Source organism: Pelodiscus sinensis, chromosome 31 (assembly GCF_052426305.1).
Source record: "Pelodiscus sinensis isolate ZL-2025 chromosome 31, ASM5242630v1, whole genome shotgun sequence".
NCBI classification, from domain to species: domain Eukaryota; kingdom Metazoa; phylum Chordata; order Testudines; family Trionychidae; genus Pelodiscus; species Pelodiscus sinensis.
This window is the reverse complement of record NC_143082.1, coordinates 2,401,822-2,429,329: the sequence shown is the minus strand read 5'-3', so window position 1 is coordinate 2,429,329 and position 27,508 is coordinate 2,401,822. Positions and strand designations below refer to the sequence as shown.

Here is a 27,508-nt window from a genome sequence, read left to right as displayed (position 1 = left end):
TAAGGGTACCTGGACGGGGGAGGAGGAGGAGCCTGCCGGCTGAGTCCTGGGCCAGAACCCTCCGCAACCTCTAGGTTGCTACATTGTTGCCATTTTCAGCCTCTTTCGAATGTTGTGAATGAACGCTCGGTGGCCACGCCCACCTCCCCATATGTGGCCGCCACCACCCGGTTTCGCGCCCTGTGATTGGTCGGCCTTCCGCCCTGATTGACGGCTCGCCTCTGACTTCCCACGTGGGGGAGGAGGCTCGGCCGCTGATTGAAAAGGGAACCAGCCATTGGCAACCGGGGGCTGCCTCCGGGCGGCCAATGAGAGCCAGGCGGAGGGAGGGGAAGCCGGGGATCAAGTAGCCGTCGAGCTCATTGTTGTGGAGCGTCTTAAAGGGGCCGCATCGTGGGGCCGCGGCTGGGGCAAGCGGCGGGGGATCGGCGCCGCGAGAGCGGCCGGGACCGACCCCGGGAGTGAGGATCGGGCGGGCGCCGAGCCCCGGATCGAGCCCATGGAGCACCCGGCCGCCAAGCGGCGCTGCTGCCTCCCTGGCGCCGGGCGAGGGCCGGAGGGGCCCGGCCCGGGGGCCGCCGCCGAGGGAGGGGGCCGGGCCGAGACGCTGCTGGATCTCAGCGCCAAGCGGGTGGCGGAGACCTGGGCCTTCGAGCAGGTGAGGGGTCGGTCCCTGCGCCTTAGCCTGCCCGACACGTGTCCGCCCTCCCGGGGATGCCGGGCTGTCCCCCTCCCCCCTCCCCGGGCCGCCCTCCCGGGGATGCCAGGCTGTCCCCCTCCCCCCCCTCCCCGGGCCGCCCTCCCGGGGATGCCGGGCTGTCCCCCTCCCCCCCCCTCCCCGGGCCGCCCTCCCGGGGATGCCGGGCTGTCCCCCTCCCCCCCTCCCCGGGCCGCCCTCCCGGGGATGCCGGGCTGTCCCCCTCCCCCCCCTCCCCGGGCCGCCCTCCCGGGGATGCCGGGCTGTCCCCCTCCCCCCCCTCCCCGGGCCGCCCTCCCGGGGATGCCGGGCTGTCCCCCTCCCCCCCCCCCCGGGCCGCCCTCCCGGGGATGCCGGGCTGTCCCCCTCCCCCCCCTCCCCGGGCCGCCCTCCCGGGGATGCCGGGCTGTCCCCCTCCCCCCCCCTCCCCGGGCCGCCCTCCCGGGGATGCCGGGCTGTCCCCTCCCCCCCTCCCCGGGCCGCCCTCCCGGGGATGCCGGGCTGTCCCCCTCCCCCCCCTCCCCGGGCCGCCCTCCCGGGGATGCCGGGCTGTCCCCCTCCCCCCCTCCCCGGGCCGCCCTCCCGGGGATGCCGGGCTGTCCCCCTCCCCCCCCTCCCCGGGCCGCCCTCCCGGGGATGCCGGGCTGTCCCCCTCCCCCCCCCTCCCCGGGCCGCCCTCCCGGGGATGCCGGGCTGTCCCCCTCCCCCCCCCTCCCCGGGCCGCCCTCCCGGGGATGCCGGGCTGTCCCCCTCCCCCCCCTCCCCGGGCCGCCCTCCCGGGGATGCCGGGCTGTCCCCCTCCCCCCCCTCCCCGGGCCGCCCTCCCGGGGATGCCGGGCTGTCCCCCTCCCCCCCCTCCCCGGGCCGCCCTCCCGGGGATGCCGGGCTGTCCCCCTCCCCCCCCTCCCCGGGCCGCCCTCCCGGGGATGCCGGGCTGTCCTCTCCCGGGAGGTGGGTACCCCGATGCCCCTGCCCCCTAGTTGCCTCCTCTGTCTCCAGCCCCCATCAGTTCCTGGGGCTGCCCCTATCGCCAAGTGGGGCCTTCCCCCAAACTCTTCCCTTGGGGCGGCCCCTTCTCCTAAGCCACCCCCCCGATTCTCCTCCCCACCCCCTGCTCTGTTCTCCCGGCTGCCCTGCTCCCCCTGCGTGGGCCCGGGCTGCTCCTGCCGCATTTGTCAGCCCCCAGGACAAGCCACCTACTCATCTCGCCCCCCAGGTCTCTGAGCCAGCACCACGCTCTGCCCCCCGCATCTGAGCAGCCTCGTCATGCCCCGTCCCGTGGCAGGTGTCTGCCTGCTGGCAGGGTGCCACCGGCTGGGGTCACAGAAAGTGGCTGCCCCACACCCGGCCAGACCAGCCCTCTTTAAATCGGTGGGTGGCTCTTTGGCCTCTTTTTGGGGTGACAGGCAACCCTGGCTGAGCTCTGCCCCCTGCTTCCCAAGTGTGGGGTGCCCAGGGGAAGCCCTGGCTGGAAGGAGGGTGGTGTTCGGTTACTGGGGAGGGGAATTCTGGGGGGAGCGGGAGCCCTAGATTCCTGCCTTCCAGCTGGGTGCCCAGGAAGCAGAGCTGGGCTGGGGTTTTGCTTCCCCAGAGGAGAAGCAGGCGCCCCATTGCTCAGAATTCCCAAACTAGTCCGGGCAAAAGCCTGGAGCCCCGACCCTTTGCCAAAGTCTGGGGGGTGGGCGGGGAGCAGGCCTGGGACGAGTTGCCCATCAGCCTGCTGGTCTGAATGTGGGCTGCCCCCCCCCCGAATCCACACTGCCGGCCCCCCCCCCCCCGAATCCACACTGCCGGCCCCCCCCCCGAATCCACACTGCCGGCCCCCCCCCCAATCCACACTGCCGGCCCCCCCCCCCCCCATCCACACTGCCGGCCCCCCCCAATCCACACTGCCGGCCCCCCCCCCCCCCCCCCCCCGAATCCACACTGCCGGCCCCTCTCTCACCAGGGAGGGGTTTGGTTTCGAGTGAGGCTGGGAAACTTGTCAGACGGGAGTCTTCTGTCATGACACTCTCCCCGCAGCCCCCCCACCCGGACATGCCGGGACTTCTGGCGCTGGGGCATGCCAGAGAGGGTGGCTGTTTGCTGCTTCCTCACCCTGCCCCGGTGACACATCGAGCCGGGGGCAGAGGCCAGGACCTGCTAAAAATAAAGGCTGCTCCCACCTCCGCTCTGGCCCCGACAATCTCCCAGGGCCGGCGTCACAGGGGCCTGGTGTACGAGATTCTGCCCCTGTAGAGAATTGCTCCCTCAAACCCTGGACTCCGTCCTTGACCTAGGGGGCATGTGCCCCATGCCCGATGCGGGTTGGGCAAGGCGCCCCAGAGAATCCCTGGCCGGGAGCGATCCTCAGGGGGCAGAGGGTTCCCAGGCATTTTTTGGACTCCAGGTGTCCTGTTGTAAATGCAGCATCCGTGCCTCTCCCTGGGACCCCGAATGCCCCTCTGTCCCATTTCCTCCTAGCCCCGGCCAGCGGGCCTTCCCGCAGAATTGCGTCCCCTGCTGGCTGCCCAGGGAGAGGAAAGAGGGGGCAGTGGTTAGCTCACGAGCCAAGAGCTGGGCTCAGTTCCGTGGCCCTTGCGTGAACCTGAGCAAGCCCCTTCCCGTCTCCGTGCCTCAGTTTCCCCTGGGGGGAGAGCTCTGAGGCAGGATGTCTCACAGAGCGGGGGTGAGGATCAGTACAGGAACGATGGCGAGATCCTCTCATCCGGAGGCGCGAAGATAAAACCTAGACCCTCCGTTCCGAGGCTCCAGGTCACACCTGTGTGTCCGTGTTGGCTTCCACTGGGTCTGCCACTGGGCTTTGACAGCCAGGATGCTCCCCGGGTCTGCAACGAGGTTTATTTTTAAGTTGTAAGCGCTTCCTCGTCCCAGGCTCGGCGTCTGAGCGCTGGCTGGCTTTCCGCGCGCCGGGCTGTGGAGCTGAGCCCAGCCCCCCCATGCCCCCCCAGCATAGCTTTGAGGGGGTTGACAGAGGAAAACATGCAAACTAGGGCAGCCTGTTTTGTTCTGTGGTGAAACTGACAGCGGCTTTTTCCCCCTCTTTGCTCTGAGCCTCTACGTCATGGAGACGTAAATCTGCCCTTTTAGAGCCCCGCGGCTAATTAATGTCGCCCCCCCGACGTTTCCCTGGTGGGGGGAAACAGACCGCAGGCGGCCCTTGAACACAACACACCGGGGGCTGCAGTGTGAGGGCGAGCTTCCTTCCAGTGGGCTGGTCGCGCGCACGGCCTGGTAAAGGGCGACAGGATCACCTAGAAAATCGGCAGGATTGGGCCCCGGCGGGACCCAGGCTCCTGGCTCATGGGTGCGAGGGGTTGAGTCTAGGGGCTGCGCAAAGGCCCCGGCGGTGACCACAGCCTCCCCCGGGGGACCCCAGCCCACTCTGCACGCCTCGTTTTCCTCCTTGCACGCTGCTTCCCCTGCGTGCCTGGCCCAGGGGCTGAGCCTCGCTTCTGTTCTTCGAGTCTGCCACGCCAGCAGGGCCGCGGGGGCTGCTGTGGCCGGCCGCTGGGTCGGCCTTGGAGCCACGGGGAGCGGGACGAGGGGCTGAGCTAGGAGCCCTGATTAGCCTCCCCTCCCTAGCCCCCACGTCCCTCCCACAATGCTTGGGGGGGGGACGCTTCAGAGCCACCCCCAGGCACTTTGCTCTGGAGGGCTCTGTCCTGGGAGGGGTGGGTCTAGAAACAGCAGCCAATAAACCAAATCAGTTGGGGGGGGGGGCTCCTTTGCCTTTGCTCCTTTGCTCAGCACCGGGAAGACTCGGGACCAAGCCTGGTGCCACCCAGAAGGTTTTTGGCCTATAAATTTGCACAGGCCTTGGTCTGCCTAGCAGTGCTAGAGTGGGGGAGGGGTGCTGGGGCCTTCCTGGAGCCCTTCCTCCCCCCCCTCCCCCCGAGGTCTCTGAGCACGCTCCCAGACAGGGCGACCGAGGCACCAGAACGGGCAGGGAATTGAAGTGGGTTTGTGACAAAACTGGGCATAGAATATAGTCCTGCCTCTGCCCCCCTCTGCTGTAACCACTAGACCCCGCTCCCCTCTAGAGAGGCCCCGGGAGTCCTGCCTGCCAGGGCTGTGAGGCAGGGGGAGGCCTGCTGGGTTATGAGATCTCAGCTGGAAACATCCTCTTTGGCCGTGGCCGCGTGGGGGCGGCAGCTGGCGGAGGCTGCCCGGCGAGGGTGCAGCTGGCGGAGGCTGCTCGCTGGCAGGGCCTGCGTGGGGGCGGGAGGCGGCGGGATGCCCACCCGAAGGGGTTCTCGGACTGACCCTCCCCCCCCGGCAGGTGGAGGAGCGATTCTCCCGCGTGCCGGAGCCCGTGCAGAAGCGCATCGTGTTCTGGTCCTTCCCGCGCAGCGAGCGAGAGATCTGCATGTACTCGTCCCTCGGCTGCCACCCCCCCGACGGCGAGCGGGACTCCCGGGTGCCCTTCAACCGCGGCCTGCACCTGCTGCAGGCCGGGGCCGTCGACCGGGTGCTGCAAGTGGGTGAGTGTCGCTGGCGAGGCGGGGGGCTCGGGAGCCGGGTGGGGCCGAGGGGCTGGCGGAGGGTCCGCGCCACCAGGGCCTCGGCAGGGAATCCCCGTGCACATCCAGACTCTGGCGCCGCGTTCGCTCGGCCCCGGGCCCCTCTGCTGAGCCCCACTCCTCGGGCAGGCGCCCCATGTCGGAAAGGGGCGATCCCGCCTCTCGCCAGCTGGCAGCCCTGCAGCTCGAGGACAAGGGGCGTTGCTTGAGGGAGGCTGCGCGGTGCCTGGCAGGACAGGGTCCCCGGTGCTGGTTGGGGGCCCGTGTAGCACCCCGAACGCGGGGAATCAGGCAGGGGGTCCAGGTGCGGCTAGCGGCTGGCGTTTGCCATGTGGATTGTTGCTGCCCTGAGGCCTGGGCTGAGTCTCAGCTCCTGGATTGGGGGGGGCTGCACCTTGCGATCCAGGCCACTCCCAGCGCTGGGTCCCGTCAGGCTTGGGAGTTGATGGGGCGTCCTCGCTGCCGTGGGCCGGCCACACCCGGCCTCTAGTGCGGCGCTTCAGGGTGTCCCCCTCCCCCTCCCCCGCCTCTCCCCCACCCCCCGAGGGCTGCGCCAGGCCCCGTCTCTGTCTCTGCACCAGCTGCTCATCAGCCAACTGCCAGGGCTGCCCGGCCCCTGCTCATCCCGGCAGCGAGCGCCTGGCTGTCTTTGGAAACGTGGTTCCATTTGGGGCCGGTGTGAGAACCCCCCCCCCCCCGGTGCAAAGCCCCCCTGGTGTTCCCAGCCCGGCGACCTTGCGCAGGCGTAACCGCTCTGCACGGGGGGAGGGACGGTGTGGGGTGGACACAGGCCCCGCGTGGCGTGGGGCGTGGCGGAGTCGGCCGCACGGGGGGAGGGACGGTGTGGGGTGGACACAGGCCCTGCGTGGCGTGGGGCGTGGCGGAGTCGGCCTCTGCGGGGCGACGGGTTTGACACTTGCCCCTGGCTGACTCTCAGCTCTCACTTGCCCCACCGAGCCTGCTGGTGTAAAGGGGAGGTGTGCTGGCGGCCGCAAGGCACCGTCTCGCTCCGACGCCGGCGGGCAGCCCTCGCTGGGGGCTAGCGGGCCCAGAGGCTGGCGCTTTCCCCCGCGGTGGCTGTCCCCAGTACGGGGCTGCACTGCGCAAGGACACGGCTGCAGCTCCGGCACCCAGCGTGGGAAATTCAGCTTGCGGGGGGCTTGGGTTTCGAGAGGTAGGAGGTGACCTGGTCCCCCGAACTGGTTCACTGGACCTCTCCAAACCCTGGTGGACAGCCCATGGCAGTGTCCCCCCACCCCCCCCCAGGCCCGCAGATGGGACTACAGCCCCTGCAGCTCTGCACCAGCCCTCCACCGGTTAACCCGTTAAACGCTAGAATTGTAACTTGTCTAGCTAGTCCATTTCCATGGCCCGTGGGGCTGACACGGCCGTGGCCGCCTCCCGCCGGCGGGGCAAGGCACCGGCAGAGCTGGGAGTTAAGGCCTCGTGAACAGGGGGAGGCAGCTGCGGGCGGGGTGCTGGCTCCAGGTGGCTCTCCCCACACTGCTTCCTTTCGGGGCCCAGCTGGGGTCCAGCATCCCTAATGGTAAACGTGGGCGTGCAGCCTCCCTGGAGCTTGTGGAAGGCGGGCACGTAACTGGCTGGAGAACCGTCCCCAGGGAGTCGTCGTTAACGGTTCGCAGTCACGCTAGAAGGGCAGGACAAGGGGGGCTCCGCAGGGGTCTGTTTTGGGACCGGTTCTGTTCCGTACCCGCATCAGTTATTTCGAGGGTGGCACAGAGAGTCTTTGCCGATGATCCCAAGCGGGGAGGGGTTGCGAGTGCTTTGGGGGGGTCAGAATTCAAAATGATCTGGACAAGCTGGAGAAAGGGTCTGAGGCAAACAGGATGCCGTGTAACAAGGACCAATGCAAAGGGCTCCGCTTAGGAAGGACCAGTCCGTGTCACACAGCGTGGGGAGTGACTGGCTAGGAAGGAGCCCTGCAGAAAGTCAGCAGGGTGGCACGGTTGCAAAAAAAGCCAACGTGATTGCGGGCTGCATCTAGGCGTGCTTGCCGCTCCGCGCCGCTCCGCGCCGATTAGGCCTCCGCTGGCGTCTTGTGTCTGGGCCACATTTAAAGGAAGCTGTGGAGAACTTGGAGAGGGTGCAGAGAAGAGCAACAACCGTGATTGCAGGTCTAGAGAACAGGAGCTCTGAGGGGGCGGACAGGACTGGGCGTGGTCGCTTTGGAAAGGAGAAGACGGAGGGGACGCGACAGCGGTTTTCGGTATCGAAAAGGGGGTTACAAAGAGGAGGAGAAAACTTGTTCCCCTGGGCCTCTGTGGACAGGACGAGACGCAAGGGGCTTAAACTGCAGCAGGGGAGGTTGAGGTTGGACATTAGGAAAAACGTCCTGCCTGTCCAGGTGGTTAAACACTGGAATAAATCACCTAGGGAGGTTGTGGAATCTCCATCGCTGGAGAGATTGCAGAGCAGGTTGGACAGACGCCTGTCGGGGATGGAGATGATGCTGGGTCCTGCTGTGAGGGCAGGGACGGGACTCAGTGTCTCTCTTGGAGAGAGCGCTGGCCTGGGACTCAGGAGTCCTGGGGCCTGTGCCCAGCTCTGCCAGGGCCCTGTCGGTCTCCGGGCCTCAGTTTCCCTGTAGGTGACACGGGAATAAGGATTCCGACCTCGTTCGCGAAGCACTCGGGGGGGCCCTGCCGGAAGTTGCTGAGTAGGAGCCGGGGATGGTTCTTCGCAGGCTGCTAAAGCCACCAGGGCGGAGGATCCATTTCCTGCCCCTGATTGTGATTTTGAGTGTGAAGCCGGCATTGCCGCGTCTCTGGGCTGTGCTCCCGCCCTGCTTTGCTCTGGGTTACTTAGCACCGCCGTGGGCCCCGAGCTGTCTCCGGAAAGTCCCAGAGCCAGCCACCTGCAGTGCCTTCATTCCCAGCTCGCCTGCCCTGCCGGTGACCGTATTCGCTGCAGGATTGCTCGTGCGTGATGCCCAGGGTTCCCCTGCCGGTCGACTTTGCAAAGCTGGGTGCCGGAGCCATGCTGCCTTTCACGCTGTCCTTGGAATGCGGAGCCACCGCTGTGGGGGGTGCCATAAACTAACCCGGAGCAGGTGGCCCCGGGTCCCTGCCTTGCCACATGAGGCCAAGGAGACATGGGTGCAATGAAAATACATCCTCTTGCAAATTATGGGAATTGTTAGCCGGCGGAACTCCCTGCCACTGGATGGCAGGGGCTGGACTTTAGCAAGAGGCAGAGGGATGGGGTGTTCTACACGGGTAACAGCTGCCATTAGTGCGAGTAGCTACCTGGGAAGGGAGGAAGAGTCTGTCTTCAGAGTTAAAGCCAGGTTCTCGCTAGCGAATTGTCCCTGTGCCTGGGCTCGGAAGCAAGCCCCCCATCCATCTGACTCCAGTCAAGCACCAGAACTGGGTCCTTGGCCCAGTTTTGTAGGGTGGACGCAGGTCACAGCTTGGAGACACCAGTGGCTGTGACCCCCGAGTGCAGCCATTGTACGTCCAGGCACGCACGGCCACGTGGATGCAGAAGAAAAGCCGCCTCCCCGAGGCTGGGTCCCCGTAGGGAGCTAGGGGGGTTCTCGTGCACGGGGCGGATTGCTGCTGCGGGATTGGTGCATCATGCCGGGGAGCATAGTGAGGGTGGAGCAGGGCCTCTGCTCTGATCCGGCCAGGCTGTCTCCGTGCCCGATCTGTGCCAGTGTTCAGGGGCTGAGCACTTGGGCAGCTGCCTGGGGAGATTAGCGGCACGCCCACTGCCGGCAGCATGTGATTCTCCTGGTGGTGCACATCCACGCCTGCCTGGGTGCACAGAACAAAATTTATTCTACACCAGGGTGAGCGAAATTAGAGGGAGCATTGCTGAGCACCCAAGTTTCTGCCTGATGACCAAAGGGAGGCTCGGGAGCTTAAACTCAGCTGCCTTGAGATCCTGGCCCGTTGCTGCCCGAGTGCATTAGCTGCGCCCTGGGGCTCATGGCCTCCCGCATGTCCCAGCCCCCGACTCCCCCTGCTGAGTCCTTGAGCAGCTCGCCTGGAAGCACGGCTGCTCTCCTTCCAGGCGTGGGCGGTGCGGTGCAGCTGCTCGGCCACAGCCAGCCCCAGGTTGGCTCGGGGAAGTCCAGGGTGCAGGGCTCCCCCAGGGGCTGGGAGGGGAAAGGTGCCCACTTCCAGGGGGGCACAGAGGCTGCGGAGCTGGGAAGCCAGGTTGTGAGCTGGCGAGCCAGGGGAAGGGAAGGCAGGACTAGCGTTAATGTTCCTGGGGGGGCGGGAGGGGAGCAGGGCTCTGGAGGGCAGCCCCTCGTGCTCGCTTCCTGTGACAGGGCCCAGGGGGTGACAGCCCCAGTCCCCTGCTCCCAGCCGGAGGCGGGGCACCTGGTGTATGACTGAGTTGCCCCGGCTGGAGTAGGACCAGAGGCAGCTTGGCTCAGGCATCAGGACGCTGCGGCTCTGTTCCTGGGCCTGCTGTGTGCGGTTGGGCGCATCCCTTGCCTGCCCCGTGCCTCAGTTTCCCCTGCCCCGTGTGTCTCTGCAGGGTGAGCGGTTTGCGGCAGGGCCTCTGTGCAGCACCTGGCGCGGCGGGGAGCCCGGCTCGGGTGGGGTCCCCGTAACGTGGTCTCAGGCTCTGCCGGTGTTGGGCATTTCCTGGCGCTCCCGTGGCCCTGCTGGAAGCCCATTGGCTGTCTCTGCGTGTCCTGTCGAAGGGCCCCGCTCTCTGAATCTCACCCGGCCGCGAGATGCAGCCGCTTCTGGGGCAGAGCACTGGCGCAGCGTAACGGCCCCTCAGAGTCCAGCCCGAAGGGCAGGGCCCCCCCTCCCTGCCTGAGGAAGGAACTTTAGTAACAGGCATTTGCTGGGGGAGCTGCGGGGCGGCTTGTCCAGGGACCCCACCCCCAGCCTGGCAGCGCAGCAGGCACGTACAGGCCGCCTGCTGTTCAAGACAGGCAGGATGTAGGCTTGTCCCCTCACCGTGGTTTCTGGTCCTATCCTGCTGCTATTGATCCCATGGTGCTTTGCACAGCACAGCCCCTGCCTCTCACTCCCAGGAGAAGGTGGTTATCCTTGGGTGGGAGGTGGCGAGGGGAAACTGAGGCATGGATTGACACTGATTTGCTGGATAACAGCTGGAGCCTGTGCAAGGGCTGGGGGTGCAGGGTGGATCTCCCCGAGCTCAGCTCCTTCGCCCCCCCCCCGCCCCCTTGTCCTTCCCAGGCGGGACCCCGGCCAACCAGACTTTGGGCCGGAGCTTTCAGGCCCCTGGGAAGTCATGGCGGGGGAGGGGCGGGTGGACAGCGCCTGGATTTCCCTCTGCCTCTAGGGGTGACGGGGCCGCTCTGGGTCATGGGGCTGCCAGCCGGGCTGAGGCCCAGTGCCCGAGCCCAGGGAGGTCACTGCCTGTCTCGGGGAGGGAGGCCGGGGGTCAGCCCATCTTGTCCACGCAGGCCCAAGCTGGACCAATGTCCCTGTCCCGGCCCCACCGGCCGTTCCTCGTGTTAGCCCCTCCTGCGTGTGCGGCTGCCTTCGGCCCAGTGAGCCGGGTCCCCGCCCCAGCTGTGTCCCTGAGTCACCCCTTGGCCACGGGCCAGTCTCGGGGAGACGTCAGCCCTGACCCCCCGTGGGCGGGGGCCACGCGTGAGCCCCGGCGCGGGGCAGTGATGCAGCAGGGGGTGGGGCCTGCTGGTGGACTGGATCCCGCAGGGCGTCTGTGTCACCCCCACCCCCGTGTGTGAGTCACCCGCTCTGCCAGGGCCGGGTATGTGCCCGGGCAGCCCCTGCCTCTTCCACCCGGCAAGCCAGCTCCTGTCAGCCCAGCCCTGCGGGGATTCACCTGCAGACACCTGCTCCTTCCAGCCGGGGGCAGGGCTGCACATGGCCCAGGGAGGGGGTTTGCAAGGGAGCGATGCCCCGAAACTCCCACAGGGCTCCTGCCCCACGTGGAGACGGGGCGGAGTGCGGAGGAGGCGCGTGAAAGAGGCCAGGGCAGGGGCTGCACCAAGCGAGAGAGACACACGGCAACCCCAAGAGGCTCTCTAGAGACTCCAGGAGCAAGAGAAAGGGGAGGGCAAGAGCCAGCCCACGACTTAGCGGGGCCGGAGAGCTAATAACCCCGGGCGCCAAGAGGGCTGAGGGGACGGAGCACAAGCCCCGACGCGGCTAGATTAGCTGCATGCAAGTCAGCAGGGCCTGGGGAATTCGCCTCGGCTACGAAAGGAAGTTTGTCTTCACCCAACGCACAGTCAACCTGTGGAACTCCTTGCCGGGGGATGTGAAGACCAGGACTTTGACAGGGTTCAAAAAAGAGCCAGATAGACTCATGGAGGTTAGGTCTATCCAGGGCTATTGGCCAGGCTGGGCAGGGATGGTGCCCCTAGCCTGTTTGTCAGAGGCTGGGAGTGAGTGATAGGAGAGGGAATACTTGATAATTTCCTGGTCTGTTCCTGCCCCTCTAGGGCACCTGGAATTGGCCACTGGGCTAGATGGACCTTTGGTCTGACCCAGCCTGGCCTCCGTTAGCTCTCCACAGTGACTCCGAGATCTCTCTCTCTCTCGAGGAGTTGTAGCTAAATGAGTCCCCGTCAGACTGTATGGAGAGCTGGGATTCTTTCTTCCAATGTGCATCCCTTTACGTTCATCAACATTCATTTTCATTTGCCATTTTGTTGCCCAATCACTTAGGGTATGTCTACACTACCCCCCTAGTTCGAACTAGGGGGGTAATGTATGCATACTGAACTTGCTAATGAAGCCCGGGATTTGAATTTCCTGGGCTTCATTAGCATAAAGCCGGCGCCGCCATTTTTAAAAGCCGGCTTGTTCGAACCCCGTGCCGCGCGGCTACACGCAGCACGGGCTAGATAGTTCGGATTAGGCTTCTAATCCGAACTATCTGTACGCCTTGTGGAACGAGGTGTACAGATAGTTCGGATTAGGCTTCCTAATCCGAACTATCTAGTCCGTGCCCCGTGTAGCCGTGCTGCACGGGGTTCGCACTAGCCGGCTTTTAAAAATGGCGGTGCCGGCTTTAGGCTAATGAAGCCCGGGAAATTCAAATCCCAGGCTTCATTAGCAAGTTCGGTATGCATACATTACCCCGCTAGTTCGAACTAGGGGGGTAGTGTAGACATACCCTTAGCTTGGTGATTAGCCCTTCACAGTCTGCTTTGGACTTCACTATCTTGGGCACTTTGCGATCATCCCTGTTCACCCCTTTCTCCCGATCAGTTATAAATAGGCTGGGTCCCAGGACCGACCTTTGGGGGACCCCGCTCGTTAACTCTCTCCATTTGGAAAACTGACCGTTTATTCCCACCCTTTGTTTCCTGGATTTTAACCAGTGATCAGCCCACGAAAGGACCTTCCCTCTTATCCCATGACAACTTACTTGACATAAGAGCCCTTGGTGAGGGACCTTGTCAAAGGTTTTCTGGAGATCTAAGTCCACTATCTCCACTGGATCCCCCCTGTCCACATGTTTGTTGACCCCCTCAGAGAGCTCCAGCAGATTAGTGAGGCAGGATTTCCCTTCACAGAAACCATGTTGATTTTCCCCCAACAAATTATATTCATCCGGGTATCTGACAATTTTCTCCTTTACTATAGTTTCAGTTAATTTGCCCGGTACTGACGTTAGACTTACCGCTCTGTGATTGCCAGATCGCCTCTAGAGCCCTTTCTGAGTATTGGCATCGCATTAGCTCTGGTCCAGGCACTCGGTACGGAAGCCGATGGAAAGGCTCGGTTACAGACCACTGTGAATTTTCCCATTTGAGTTCTTTCGGAGCTCTCGGGTGAATGCCACTGGCCCCGGTTCGATCTGTGGCAGGGGAGTTTGGGGGGGCCTGTGAACACCGTGGGCAGGGCAGCTCTAACATCCCAGGGAGGCTGCGGGGGCCGAAGAGCCAGCTGGACAAACTCCTCTCAGGGAAGGTGGTGGGTTCCTTGGCCCTGCCTCAGCCCACGGGGCTGGACATGGGGACCTCTCGAGGTGCCTCCCGCCCCACCTTGCTGTGAGTCTGTGACAGAGAAACTGAGTCACGGGCCACGGGATCCACCCCTTGGCAGCACTTTGAGACCCCGGCTGACACTGGGAGCCCCTGGCTGACATGGGGGGGCTATTGCACCAGATGCTGCCCAGACACATTGGGAGAAACGGTCCTTGCCCCAGAGAGCTCTCAATCCCCATAGACAATGGGCAGGAGGCTTCTAGTGAGTAGAGCGGGGGGTCTAGGACCCAAAGCTCCTGGGTTCTCCCCCAGCTCTGGGAGGGGAGTGGTGTCTAGTGGGTAGAGCAAGGGGCTCTAGGACCCAAAGCTCCTGGGTTCTCCCCCCAGGTTGGGGAAGGCTCTGAGAGGGAGCAGTGTCTAGTGAGTAGAGCAGGAAAGGCTGGGGCTCAGGACTCCTGGGTTCTACCCCTTGGCTGGGGAAGGGAGTGGGGACTAGTGGTTGGAGCAGGGGCCCGTTTCCACTCCCCAGCCACCCTGTTGCCTCCTGTCCCCAGGCTTCCACCTAAGCGGGCGTGTGACGGAGCCGGGCGGTCCCAGCGAGCTGGAGCGGAGCTTCCCCGTCTCCATCAGCTTCGACCGCTGCAAGATCACGTCGGTGAGCTGCACCTGCGACAACCGGGACATCTTCTACTGCGCCCACGTGGTGGCGCTGTCGCTCTACCGCATCCGCCGGGCCCGGCAGGTGGCGCTGCGCCTGCCCATCTCCGAGACCCTCTCCCAGATGAACCGGGACCAGCTGCAGAAGTTCGTGCAGTACCTGATCAGCGCCCACCACACCGAGGTGCTGCCCACCGCCCAGCGCCTGGCCGACGAGATCCTGCTGCTGGGCTCCGAGATCAACCGCCTGCACGGTACGCGGGGCTGCAGCACGGGGCCTCCGGCTCGCCCTAGAGCCTGCTGGGCGCCCCGTCCCCTCTCGTCCCCCCTCCTCCCCAGGGTCCAGCACGGGAAGGGGGGCTGGGGGAGCAGGGCGTCCTGCTGACTTTGTCCCACCCTCCCACCCCCAGGTGCCCCAGACCCCACGGCTGGTGCCGGCATCGAGGATGCCAACTGCTGGCACCTGGACGAGGAGCAAATCCAGGAGCAAGTCAGGCAGCTGCTGTCCAACGGCGGCTACTACGGAGCCAGCAAGCAGCTGCAGTCCATGTTCAACAAGGTAACCGCCCCCCCCCCGCTGGCCCGGTCCCCGCCCCTCTGCCCCCCCCGCTGGCCCGGTCCCCGCCCCTCTGCCCCCCCCCCCCGCTGGCCCGGTCCGCTCCCTTCTGCCCCCCCCCCCCCCCCGCCCCCCCCGCTGGCCCGGTCCCCGCCCTTCCCCCCCCCCCCCGCTGCCCCCCCGCCCCCCCGTTGGCCCCGGTCTGCTCCCTTCTCTCCCCCACTCACCGACCCCCATCGCCTCCCTTCTGCCATCCCCCCCGCCCCCGGCGGCCCCGGTCTGCCCCCCCCCCCCGCTCCCTTCTCCCCCCACTCACCGACCCCCATCCCCTCCCTTCTGCCATCCCCCCGCCCCCGGCGGCCCCGGTCTGCTCCCTTCTGCCCCTCCCCCTGCTGGCCCCGGTCCCCTCCCTTCTCCCCCCACTCACTGACCCCCATCACCTCCCTTCACCCCCCCCCGCTGGCTCCGGTCCCCTCCCATCTGCCCCCCCCCGGCATCCCTCGCACTGGGGTCCTTGCTGCTCACAGCCCCACCCATTGCTCTGTCCCAACCCAGCCCCTTGGCAGCGCCTGGCTCCGACCCCTCTTCCCCTGGGGGTGGAGGCGTCTTTGCCCCACAGTGGGGGGCTGTCGGGGGGGATAACCCTGTTCTGGGGGCCCCGCTCCCGGGCTCTGGCTCCCGCGGTCGGCCCCACCTGCGCTGCTCCCCAGGTGCGCGAGATGCTGCGGATGCGGGACTCCAACGGCGCCCGAATGCTCATCCTCATGACGGAGCAGTTCCTGAGGGACCCGCGCCTGGCCCTGTGGCGGCAGCAGGGCGCCGGCATGACGGACAAGTGCCGCCAGCTGTGGGACGAGCTGGGTAAGGAGGGAGCAGCCCCCCCGGCCCGGCACAGCCCCCCCGCCCTGACCGTGCCCCCCCCAGCCCTGCCCGTGCCCCTCATGCCCGCCCCACAGCCCCCCCCCCCCAGCCCGGCACAGCCCCCCCAGCCCTGCCAGTGCCCCTCATGCCCGCCCCACAGCCCCCCCCAGCCCGGCACAGCCCCCCCATCCCTGCCAGTGCCCCTCATGCCCGCCCCACAGCCCCCCCCAGCCCGGCACAGCCCCCCCGCCCTGACCGTGCCCCCCCCCAGCCCTGCCAGTGCCCCTCAGGCCCGCCCCACAGCCTCCCCAGCCCGACACAGCCCCCCAGCCCTGCCAGTGCCCCTCAGGCCCGCCCCACAGCCCCCCCAGCCCGGCACAGCCCCCCCCAGCCCTGCCAGTGCCCCTCAGGCCCGCCCCACAGCCCCCCCCAGCCCGGCACAGCCCCCCCAGCCCTGCCAGTGCCCCTCATGCCCGCCCCACAGCCCCCCAGCCCTGCCAGTGCCCCTCAGGCCTGCCCCACAGCCCCCCCCCCCTACCGGTGCCCCTCACTCCCCCGCACAGCCCTCCCGCCCTGACCAGTGCCCCTCCCGCCTGCCCGCAGCCCACCCCAGCCCTGCCCTCGCTCCCCGCCACAGTCCTCCCGCCCTGCCAGTGCCCTTCGTGCCCCCCCTCAACCCCCCTACCCTGCTGGTGCCTCTCACTCCCCCCCACAACCCCCTCACCCTGCTGGTGCCCCTCCCACCTGCCCCTCAGCCCCCCCCCACCCTGCTGGTGCCTCTCACTCCCCCCCACAACCCCCACACCCCCCCAGCCCCTCCCACCTGCCCCTCAGCCCCCCCCCCCACCCTGCTGGTGCCCCCCCCCCCCACAACCCCCCACCCTGCTGGTGCCCCTCCCACCTGCCCCTCAGCCCCCCCCCCCACCCTGCTGGTGCCTCTCACTCCCCCCCACAAGCCCTCCCCCAGCCCTGCCAGTGCCCCTCCCACCTGCCCCTCAGCCCCCCCACCCTGCTGGTGCCCCTCACTCCCCCCCACAAGCCCCCCCCTCCCTGCTGGTGCCCCTCCCACCTGCCCCCCACTCCCCCCGCCCTGCCCCCCAGCCCTGCCGGTGCCCCTCACTCCCAACCCGCAGCCCCCGCCAGCCCGGCCCTGCCCTCCGGTGCCCCTCACTCCCAACCCGCAGCCCCCGCCAGCCCGGCCCTGCCCCCCCGCCCTGCCGGTGCCCCTCGCTCCCAACCCGCAGCCCCCGCCAGCCCGGCCCTGCCCCCCCGCCCTGCCGGTGCCCCTCACTCCCAACCCGCAGCCCCTGCCAGCCCGGCCCTGGGCCCCCCACCTGTACCTTTGCCTGTTGGCCTGTAGCACCCGCAGGCTGGGCAGAGTCCTCGTGGGTTGCCTGGCGCCTGCATCCCCCTTCTCCTTGCTGCAGGGGCCCTGTGGGTGTGTGTGGTCCTGAACCCCCACTGCCGACCCGGGGAGCACGCCCTGTGGCTGGCGCTGCTGAGGAGGTGGAACAAGCTGGACGTCTGCCCCTTGGAGGAGGGCAACTATTCCTTCGACGCGCCCCCCGCCCCCCCCAGCGCGGGTACGAGGGGCGGAACCCGGGCCCCTGGTGGGGAGAGAGCTGGGGGGACCCTGGCCAGGGAGGGGTGGAGCTGGGAGCAGTTCTCCTTTCCCCGGGGGGGGTGCTCCCCCCGGATCAGACCTTCTGCAGCCCCGGAGAGGAGCCGGTGCCCCCGGGAGGGGAGGCCCGTGCCCCGTTCCCCAGTCCTTGCCCGGGATGGGGGGGGAGCCGGCGCCCCCTGGAGGGGAGGCCCGTGCCCTGTTCCCCAGTCCTTGCCCGGGATGGGGGGGGAGCCGGTGCCCCCGGGAGGGGAGGCCCGTGCCCTGTTCCCCAGTCCTTGCCCGGGATGGGGGGGGAGCCGGCGCCCCCTGGAGGGGAGGCCCTTGCCCCGTTCCCCAGTCCTTGCCCGGGATGGGGGGGAGCCGGCGCCCCCTGGAGGAGAGGCCCTTGCCCCGTTCCCCAGTCCTTGCCCGGGATGGGGGGGAGCCGGCGCCCCCTGGAGGGGAGGCCCTTGCCCCGTTCCCCAGTCCTTGCCCGGGATGGGGGGGAGCCGGTGCCCCCTGGAGGGGAGGCCCGTGCCCCGTTCCCCAGTCCTTGCCCGGGATGGGGGGGAGCCGGCGCCCCCTGGAGGGGAGGCCCTTGCCCCGTTCCCCAGTCCTTGCCCGGGATGGGGGGGAGCCGGCGCCCCCTGGAGGGGAGGCCCTTGCCCCGTTCCCCAGTCCTTGCCCGGGATGGGGGGGAGCCGGCGCCCCCTGGAAGGGAGGCCCTTGCCCCATTCCCCAGTCCTTGCCCGGGAGGGGGGGGAGCCGGTGCCCCCGGGAGGGGAGGCCCTTGCCCCGTTCCCCAGTCCTTGCCCGGGATGGGGGGGAGCCGGCGCCCCCTGGAGGGGAGGCCCGTGCCCTGTTCCCCAGTCCTTGCCCGGGATGGGGGGGGAGCCGGTGCCCCCGGGAGGGGAGGCCCGTGCCCTGTTCCCCAGTCCTTGCCCGGGATGGGGGGGGAGCCGGCGCCCCCTGGAGGGGAGGCCCTTGCCCCGTTCCCCAGTCCTTGCCCGGGATGGGGGGGAGCCGGCGCCCCCTGGAGGGGAGGCCCTTGCCCCGTTCCCCAGTCCTTGCCCGGGATGGGGGGGAGCCGGCGCCCCCTGGAGGGGAGGCCCGTGCCCTGTTCCCCAGTCCTTGCCCGGGATGGGGGGGAGCCGGTGCCCCCTGGAGGGGAGGCCCGTGCCCCGTTCCCCAGTCCTTGCCCGGGATGGGGGGGAGCCGGCGCCCCCTGGAAGGGAGGCCCTTGCCCCGTTCCCCAGTCCTTGCCCGGGATGGGGGGGAGCCGGCGCCCCCTGGAGGGGAGGCCCTTGCCCCATTCCCCAGTCCTTGCCCGGGATGGGGGGGAGCCGGCGCCCCCTGGAGGGGAGGCCCTTGCCCCGTTCCCCAGTCCTTGCCCGGGATGGGGGGGAGCCGGTGCCCCCTGGAGGGGAGGCCCGTGCCCCGTTCCCCAGTCCTTGCCCGGGATGGGGGGGAGCCGGCGCCCCCTGGAGGGGAGGCCCTTGCCCCGTTCCCCAGTCCTTGCCCGGGACGGGGGGGAGCCGGTGCCCCCAGGAGGGGAGGCCCGTGCCCCGTTCCCCAGTCCTTGCCCGGGACGGGGGGGAGCCGGTGCCCCCTGGAGGGGAGGCCCTTGCCCCGTTCCCCAGTCCTTGCCCGGGATGGGGGGGAGCCGGTGCCCCCTGGAGGGGAGGCCCGTGCCCCGTTCCCCAGTCCTTGCCCGGGATGGGGGGGAGCCGGCGCCCCCTGGAGGGGAGGCCCTTGCCCCGTTCCCCAGTCCTTGCCCGGGATGGGGGGGGAGCCGGCGCCCCCTGGAAGGGAGGCCCTTGCCCCATTCCCCAGTCCTTGCCCGGGAGGGGGGGGAGCCGGTGCCCCCGGGAGGGGAGGCCCTTGCCCCGTTCCCCAGTCCTTGCCCGGGATGGGGGGGAGCCGGCACCCCCTGGAGGGGAGGCCCTTGCCCCGTTCCCCAGTCCTTGCCCGGGATGGGGGGGAGCCGGCGCCCCCTGGAAGGGAGGCCCGTGCCCCGTTCCCCAGTCCTTGCCCGGGATGGGGGGGAGCCGGCGCCCCCTGGAGGGGAGGCCCGTGCCCTGTTCCCCAGTCCTTGCCCGGGGGGGGGGGGGGGCCGGCGCCCCCTGGAGGGGGAGGCCGGGTGTCTTGCTGCCCTGCCCTAACTCCGGCTTTCCCCACCAGCCGCTGCCCGCCAGACGGTCTTCGGCCGGGCCATCAAGGCCGGGGAGCTGCGCTGGGGCGACTGCCACCTGCAGAGGATCCTCCGCAGCGACGGCTCCGGCCTGGCCATCCAGAGCGGGGGGGACAAGCTCTGCTTCGACCCCCAGGGCCGCCCGCTGTGGCTGGGGGACCCCTTCCCCACGGCCTGTGCCCGGGTGGACGCCCTGCGCGCCCACGGCTACCCCCGCGAGGCCCTGCGCCTGGCCACCGCCCTGGTCACCACCCTGCGCCTGCAGCGCCGCCACCGTCTGGACAGCTACAGGCAGCAGAAGAAAGGTGGGGGAGGGGCTGGGGCAGGAGGCCTGGGTTCTAGTCCCAGCCCTGGCGGGGGGAGGGGGGGGTCTTGTGGGCAGAGCCAGCTGGAAGCTCATGGCCTGGGCATCTAGGAGCGGAGGGTGGACCTGCCAGCTGGGCTCCCTGGCTCTGGCAGGGGGAGCAGGGGGGCTCTGGGTGGGAGGGGCCCCGTGCAATGAGTGGGGCGGGGCTCAGCTGGTAGGGGAGGGGGAAACCAGCATCTCACGGGCCTTCTCCCCCCCCCCGCAGAGCTTCTGCACAAGGGCAGCACGTCCATCACCAACCAGGAGGGCTGGGTGGGCCACCCCCTGGACCCCATCGGCTGCCTGTGCCGGGCCCTGCTGGAGCCCTGCCGCACGGACCAGGAGGGGCCCTCGCTCTGTCCAGGTACGGGCGGGGGGGGGGGGGGGTACCACACCCTGTGACAGTGGGGAAAGGACCACGCTCCATGATGGGGGAGCGGGTGGAATGTACCACGCTTCATGACGGGGGGTGGAAGGTACCATGGGTTCCACGCTCTGTGACGGGTGGCGGTGGAAGGTACCACGCTCTGTGATGGAGGCGTGGAATGTACCACACTCTGTGACAGGTGGTGGTGGAAGGTACCACGCTCTGTGACGGGTGGTGGTGGAAGGTACCACGCTCTGTGACGGAGGCGTGGAATGTACCACACTCTGTGACAGGTGGTGGTGGAAGGTACCACGCTCTGTGACGGAGGCATGGAAGGTACCATGCTCTGTGGTGGGGGGGTGCAAGCAGAGATCCCGGGGATTCTGTGATGGGGACTTGCCTGGGGGGGCGGTGCTGGCACAGACTGGGGGGATCCGCATGGGTGTCTGTTCTCCCCGCTCAGTCCAGGGCTCCCTCCATCTCCTCCTGCACTGAGAGGGCCATGCTGACTGTGGCCGAACCCCCCGCCCCCCGGCATCTTCCCCCTTGTGGTGGGGGCGCACCAGCTGTGGCCGACCCCTCCCATCTCCTCCTGCATGGCGTGGGGGGGCACAGTGGCCTGGACTGACCCCCCATTTCCTGCACTGAGGGTGAGCATGCCCCGGCCGTGGCTGACCCCTCCCCTTTGCAGAGGCGGCGGCGGACGGGAGGCGGAAGGTGCTGTACCAGCACGTGCCCGTCCCCTCCAGCCCCGGCTCGGGCGAGTCGTACCTGGCGCTGGCGCTGGAGGCGGCGCTGGCGGGGCTGGGGCAGCAGCGGGCCATGCCGGAGGGGCTCTACGCCCAGGACAAGGTGGTGCGGAGCGAGGAGCAGCTCATCACCATGCTGGAGGAGATGGAGCCGGACGAGAGGCTGGTGCAGGTGCTGCGCAAGCAGGCGGCGCTGCTGCTGGAAGGTACCCGGGGCTTGCGTCCCCATCAGTGGCTGGTGAGCCAGCGGCCCGGAGCTTAGCCCTGGGGGTAGGGAGGGACCCTTCCCCCTGCCCTGGGTTGGGGGCACCTGTCTCTGCAGCCCTGAACCCCTCCGTGTCCTGAGGGCGCCGTCTGCAAAGGGGAGGGGGGGGTCTCAGCTCCACCAAGAGAGGGGGGCTGGCTGTGCTGTGATTGGCTGATGAGCTCGCGCCGCCCAGCTGTGCTCTGGGGGGAGGGGGCAGCTCCACCAGCCCCTCACCGTGGCGTCTGTCCCTGCCAGGCGGCCCGTTCAGCGGCTTCGGGGAGGTGGTGTTCCGGGAGAGCGTGCCCATGCACACCTTCGCCCGCTACCTCTTCACCACCCTGCTGCCCCACGACGCCGACCTGGCCTATCGCCTGGCACTCAGAGCCATGAGGTATGGACGGGGGGGGCTCCACCCACCAGCCAGCCTGGCACCAGCTACCTGCCCAGGGTGCTACCCGACCCAGCTACCCCCCTCTCTGCCTGCCATGCTCCCCCCGGCCCTGTGGTGCAACCTGCCCCCCCAGCCATTCCTTGCCCCCCCTGCAATGGAAATGCAGCCTGGGTCCCTCCCAACTCCTCCCCACTGCCCAGCAGCGCAGCCTGGGTCCATCCCCCCACAGCCGTTCTCTGCCCCCCCATCGTCCTGGGTTCCCTATTCCCCCCCCCACTGTCCTGCAGTGCAGCCTGGGTCCATCCCCCCACAGCCGTTCTCTGCCCCTCCCATCGTCCTGGGTTCCCTATTCCCCCCCCCCACTGTCCTGCAGCGCAGCCTGGGTCCATCCCCCCACAGCCGTTCTCTGCCCCTCCCATCGTCCTGGGTTCCCTATTCCCCCCCCACTGTCCTGCAGCGCAGCCTGGGTCCATCCCCCCACAGCCGTTCTCTGCCCCTCCCATCGTCCTGGGTTCCCTATTCCCCCCCCCCACTGTCCTGCAGCGCAGCCTGGGTCCATCCCCCCACAGCCGTTCTCTGCCCCTCCCATCGTCCTGGGTTCCCTATCCCCCCCCCCCCCCCACTGTCCTGCAGCGCAGCCTGGGTCCATCCCCCCACAGCCGTTCTCTGCCCCCCCATCGTCCTGGGTTCCCTATCCCCCCCCCCCCACTGTCCTGCAGCGCAGCCTGGGTCCATCCCCCCACAGCCGTTCTCTGCCCCTCCCATCGTCCTGGGTTCCTTATCCCCCCCCCCCCACTGTCCTGCAGCGCAGCCTGGGTCCATCCCCCCACAGCCGTTCTCTGCCCCCCCATCGTCCTGGGTTCCTTATCCCCCCCCCCCACTGTCCTGCAGCGCAGCCTGGGTCCATCCCCCCACAGCCGTTCTCTGCCCCTCCCATCGTCCTGGGTTCCTTATCCCCCCCCCCCCCACTGTCCTGCAGCGCAGCCTGGGTCCATCCCCCCACAGCCGTTCTCTGCCCCCCCATCGTCCTGGGTTCCCTATCCCCCCCCCCCCACTGTCCTGCAGCGCAGCCTGGGTCCATCCCCCCACAGCCGTTCTCTGCCCCTCCCATCGTCCTAGGTTCCTTATCCCCCCCCCCCCCCACTGTCCTGCAGTGCAGCCTGGGTCCCCCCACAGCTGTTCCCTGCCCCCCCCACCCAGCAATGCAGCCTGGGTCCCCCCCCAGCTGCTTCCCCAGCACTCCCTCGCCACCGAAGTCTAGTGGTTGGAGCTGGGGGCTGGGTCTCCTGGTCCTTTAGCTGGGTGTGCGGCTGGGCCATTCCCGAGGGGACGGCTCCCCTCACCAGCTTCCCCCTCTTCCCTCCCCCCCAGGCTGCCAGTGCTGGAGACGGTGACGGCCGCCAGGGATGTCCTGCACCAGAACCTGCTGGACTCCATGCTGGCCAACCGCTTCCCCCGCTGGTTCATCCTGGGCCACGTGGAGACGCGTCAGTGCGAGCTGGCATCCGCCATGCTCACCGCAGCCAAAGGTGAACGCGCCGGGACACCCCAGCGGGGCAGGGGGCTCGCTGGGGATCTGCTCCTCCTCCGCCACTGACCCACGGCCCTGGTCATGTCACTCGCACGGCCCGTGCTGTGGACCACCAGCTTGATCTGGGCCAGGCAGGGTCACCCTGCCCCCCTCGCATGGGGGAAGACCAGAGATCCTGGCCTGGTGGTGGAGGGGAGCTGGTGCCCCCTAGAGAGAGGAAGCTCCGTGTCCCATCCCTGCCCCCTGAGCCAGGCAGTCCCATGGGACCTGGCGCCCCCTGGAGGGGAAAGTCCTTGTTGCCCCTCCCTGAGGCTCAGGAGCTAGGCCCTGCTGGATGCTGGGAGCTGCAGGCACTAACCCCCCATGGGAACCAGGCCTGTTGGGGCTCACGCTCCTCCCCCCATTTCCTAGTTCTGCAGCTTTGCGGAACCTCTTCCCTGTGGCTAATCCCTTCCCCCTCGGGCTAATTCCTGCCGCAATCCCTGCTCTAGGAGACCCCGTGTGGCTGCACACGGTCCTGGGGTCCATCCAGGAGAACATCCACTCCCCCGCCCTGCTCTTCAAGCTGGCCCAGGACGCCTGTAAGACGGCGACGCCGGCCAGCGCTCCCCCGGACACCCGCCTGCTCAACATCGCCCTGGAGCTGGGCCTGCAGGTACGTGCGGGCGGGGCTGGGCGCCGGCTGTGAAGACCTTCCCCGAGTGCTGTGGCTGCTCGCCCAGCGCCGCCATGCGGCCACCTCTGGGGTGGGGCGCCGTGGCTGCTGAACAGCGCCCGGTGGGAAGCGGGAGGCATCTAGTGGGTCGAGCAGCAGTCGAATGAGGGTCAGGACTCCTGCTCTCGCCTCTACCTTATTTCACTGGGATACCTTGGGCCCATCCCCTGGCATGCCTCAGTTTCTCCCTCTGTGGAATATAACAAGTTGTCCTCTCTTCCCTCCCCCCCCCCCCCCCAGGTGATGCGGATGACTCTGAACACCATGACCTGGCGCCGGCGGGAGATGGTGCGCTGGCTGGTGAGCTGTGCCACCGAGATCGGTGAGTGGGTGAGCCAGAGGCCACGGGTGCCCCCCCCCATAATGACATCCCACAAAGAGTCCAGCTGATCTCCCCCCCCCCACACACACCATACTGCTGCTCTCCCCACTCCCCATGCAGCACCCTGTGCTCCTGGCTTGTAGTCAGCCAGCCCAGAAGGGATGGCAGCCGGGACTGGGTGGGGAGTGGGGTCTAGTGGTGAGATCAGGGCATGGGTAGGGCCCCAGACTCCTGGGTTCTTGTCCCAGCTAGGGGTGGGCAAGCCTCAGTCTCTTTTGAGGGGGGCAATTCCAGGCAGCTGTGGGGTGCCGAGCCAGGTGGGCGAATGGAGGCCAGTGACCTGAGCTGACCCCTGCCCGGGGTGGGGATGGGGGGAGACCCAGGAGCGGCACTGACCCCCCCCCTCCCACAGGCGTGCAGGCGCTGCTGAACATCATGCAGAACTGGTACACCCTCTTCACCCCCCTGGAGGCCACCACCATCGTGGCGGTGACGGGCACCAGCCACGCCACCCTGCTGCGGCTCAGCCTGGCCTTCGGGCAGCGGGACGCGCTGTGGGCCCGGGCGCGGGCCCTGGCCCTGCAGTGCGCCATGAAGGACCCGGCCAACTGCTCGCTGCCGGCGCTGACGCTGTGCGAGAAGGACCACGCCGCCTTCGAGGCCGCCTACCAGATCGTGCTGGACTCGGCCGCCGGCGCCGGCGTGGGCCACGCCCACCTCTTCACCGTGGCCCGGTACATGGAGCACCGGGGGCTGCCGCTGCGGGCCTACAAGCTGGCCAGCCTGGCCTTCTCGCATCTCAGCATCGCCTTCAACCAGGACAGCCACCCGGCCCTCAGCGACGTGCTGTGGGCCTGCTCCCTCGGCCACTCGCTGGGCAAGAGCCAGCTGGCCGCCCTCCTGCCCCTGGTCATCCGGAGCGTGCAGTGCGCCCCCCTGCTCTCCGACATCCTGCGCCGCTGCAGCCTGCCCCCCCCCGGCCTGCCCGCCCTGCCCGGCCGCCGCCACCCCAAGCCCCCCGGCCTGGACAAGGCCCCCCTGGGCCAGCTGCTGGAGGCGGCTCTGGCGGCCTACGTCAGCACCACCCACTCCCGCCTCACCCACATCAGCCCCCGGCACTACAGCGAGTTCATCGAGTTCCTGGCCAAGGCCCGCGAGACCTTCCTGCTGGCCCCCGACGGGCACCTGCGCTTCGGCCAGTTCCTCGACAACCTCAAACAGACCTACAAGGGCAAGAAGAAACTTATGCTCCTGGTGCGAGAGCGATTCGGCTAGGGGCGGGGCCTGCGGGCTGAGCCCCTCCCCCTGGGGGCGCGGGAACTGCGGGCTGAGCCCCTCCCCCTGGGGCGCGGGAACTGCGGGCTGAGCCCCTCCCCCTGGGGCGCGGGAACTGCGGGCTGAGCCCCTCCCCCTGGGGCGCGGGAACTGCGGGCTGAGCCCCTCCCCCTGGGGCGCGGGAACTGCGGGCTGAGCCCCTCCCCCTGGGGGCGCTGGAACTGCGGGCTGAGCCCCTTGGGGGCGCGGGAACTGCGGGCTGAGCCCCTCCCCCTGGGGGCGCGGGAACTGCGGGCTGAGCCCTCCCCCTGGGGGCGCGGGACCTGCGGGCTGAGCCCCTCCCCCTGGGGGCGCGGGAACTGCGGGCTGAGCCCCTCCCCCTGGGGGCGCGGGAACTGCGGGCTGAGCCCCTCCCCCTGGGGGCGCGGGAACTGCGGGCTGAGCCCCTCCCCCTGGGGGCGCGGGAACTGCGGGCTGAGCCCCTCCCCCTGGGGGCGCGGGAACTGCGGGCTGAGCCCCTCCCCCTGGGGGCACGGGAACTGCGGGCTGAGCCCCTCCCCCTGGGGGCGCGGGAACTGCGGGCTGAGCCCCTCCCCCTGGGGGCGCGGGAACTGCGGGCTGAGCCCTCCTCACTGGGGGTGGGGCCATGAGCTGAGCCCTCCCCCTTGGGCAGGAGTGACAGTTGAGGGCAGGCTATAGATTCAGCTGGGATCCCCAGCTCCCTGCCCTCGGGCGGAGGGGCTGGATGGGCAGGGTCCCCCCATTCAGTGCGGGGGAGCCCCCGTCCCCTTTCTCTCCAGTGTTTAATTTCTAGGTGGGGGCGGGAGGTGCAGATGTCAGTATTACAGCCAGAGGGCTGGGGCCAGCGCCCGTCTGTCTTGAAGGATCAGGTCTGAGGGCGGGCGGAGGCGGCAGAACCAGCTGGCATGGGGGCAGCCTGCATTTGAGGCACAGAAGGGGGAGTGGGGGGGGGGTGATCCCAGAGCAGCGGGGGCCCAATTCTGGGCTTAGCAGCTGCCGCGAGCCCCCGCCAATGTTGGCCAGGACTGTGCTGGCTTTGCTGCTTCCAGCGGCGCTAGAGCCGGGGAGGCTCCGTAATCCCTGGGGCCCAGCTCTGTCTCTGCCTGAGCCACGAAGCAGGGGAGGCCAGGCCAGGCCTGGCTCCATCACTCCAATACTTGAGTTGCTTTTCCTGCTGGCTCCTTGCAGCTGAAGGATCTGAAGCCTTAACCCTGTGGGGGGGCCTCCTGCTCCTTCGGGCCCCAGCCTTTCCAAGGGTCAAAGGATCCTCCCGTGTCCCCTCTGCCCCCCCCCCCCCCCCCCCCACTGTCTGCCCGCAGCAGCTGCTGGCAAAGGCTGGGATGTTTGCTGGACCCAGCGTGGCCCCCCCGGGTGTCTCTACAGGGCCCCTCGGGCCGGTAGCTGAACGGTTCTGCTCTGGCTTTGGGGCAAGACGGGATCAGGCCAGACATCGTCCCCATCTGGGTGGGGGGGTAATCCAGGCTCAGCCTGCTCCTCCCTGCCAGCCGGGTGCTGCCACCCACAATCTGCCACACCCCTGGATTTCCTGCCATTCTCTGTGTCCCTTTCCAGCATGGGGGGGCAGGTCTTTCCAGTTGAATATTTATGGACCAACCCCCCCCCCACTGCCCTTTATCTCTGGTCCCATCATCCTACCCATACCTCACCCAGTATTTCTGCTCTAAGCCAGGGGCTGAATGAATCCACCTGCGGGGGGATTCAATTTATCCCAGGTGCCAGCTTGTACTGCCCCTCTCCGTGGCTGGGGGTGCAGCCTGTCCCGCACCCCCCCAAGTGAAGGATTTGCAGCCGGGGCTGCCGGAGGCTTGCCCAGTCTGTAGCAGCGCCCGTTTCATACCTCAGCCCCTCACCTTGCGTCAGGCTCTTGGAGGGTATTTTTGTTCATTTTCTCTCGGGGGGGGGGTGATTTCCCAGTTCTGCCCCCGCCCCCCCCCCCCCCAAAATTCCATTTTCCTCTGGCTCAGGTCTACTCAGGAAAGATGCCCCGTGGGCACGCTACCCCTCTGCTGTTGTGAAGATGAGATAATTTAAGAAACAAAGTAATATATATGAAGAGCGGGTCGGGAATGCCTCTGGGGGCGAGAGCTGCTCCCTCCCGGGCCTAGAAGGGGCGGAGGATCTAGATGGCACAGCTCTGGGGAGGAGCCCTTCCGACCCGGTGTGCTCGTTCCCGCGCGGCCTCGGGCCGCGTCCCTGCCTCGATCACACACACACAAATCCTGTAATTTTGTAATTGTTTTCTATTTATTGAATGGTTTATTGTATTGTATTTTTTGTAAAAGTTTTAACATTTAAAAGAAAAGGCTGGTGTGGTTTCTGCTGGGTGCCCACCACGGGTGGGGGTGTCGGGGTCTTCTCCCGGCACTGGGCCGGGGTAACGTTGGATGGGAAGTTTAGGCAAGGGCTTTTCTCCAGCGGGGGTGGGGGGCTGGAACAGCTTCTGCTGGGAGCAGGGAGGGCAGGGTATGAGCCCTCCAGCAAGGACCCTGGTGCTGCATGTGGCTGCTTGGCACAGGG

General features: G+C 68.2%; 1 protein-coding gene across 2 annotated transcripts; it reads left to right on the top strand.

Annotated features, from left to right (window-relative positions):
• The first annotated feature begins 355 nt into the window (after nucleotides 1-355).
• On the top strand, nucleotides 356-25,288 carry ZSWIM4 (zinc finger SWIM-type containing 4). Of its 2 annotated transcripts, XM_089774621.1 has the most exons (15): nucleotides 522-658; nucleotides 1,914-2,068; nucleotides 4,980-5,181; nucleotides 13,693-14,049; nucleotides 14,206-14,354; nucleotides 15,062-15,212; nucleotides 16,640-16,795; nucleotides 18,997-19,311; nucleotides 19,579-19,716; nucleotides 20,411-20,674; nucleotides 20,971-21,106; nucleotides 22,478-22,635; nucleotides 23,129-23,292; nucleotides 23,593-23,674; nucleotides 24,087-25,288. In XM_089774621.1, exons 2-15 carry the CDS (start codon nucleotides 1,964-1,966, stop codon nucleotides 24,947-24,949), a joined length of 3,240 nt encoding a protein of 1,079 aa, XP_089630747.1. In that variant the 5' UTR covers nucleotides 522-658; nucleotides 1,914-1,963; the 3' UTR covers nucleotides 24,950-25,288. The 2 variants fall into 2 exon arrangements, with proteins under 2 accessions (XP_089630746.1, XP_089630747.1); XM_089774620.1 differs by lacking the exon at nucleotides 1,914-2,068 and having other exon boundaries at nucleotides 356-658.
• The last annotated feature ends 2,220 nt before the right edge of the window (nucleotides 25,289-27,508 follow it).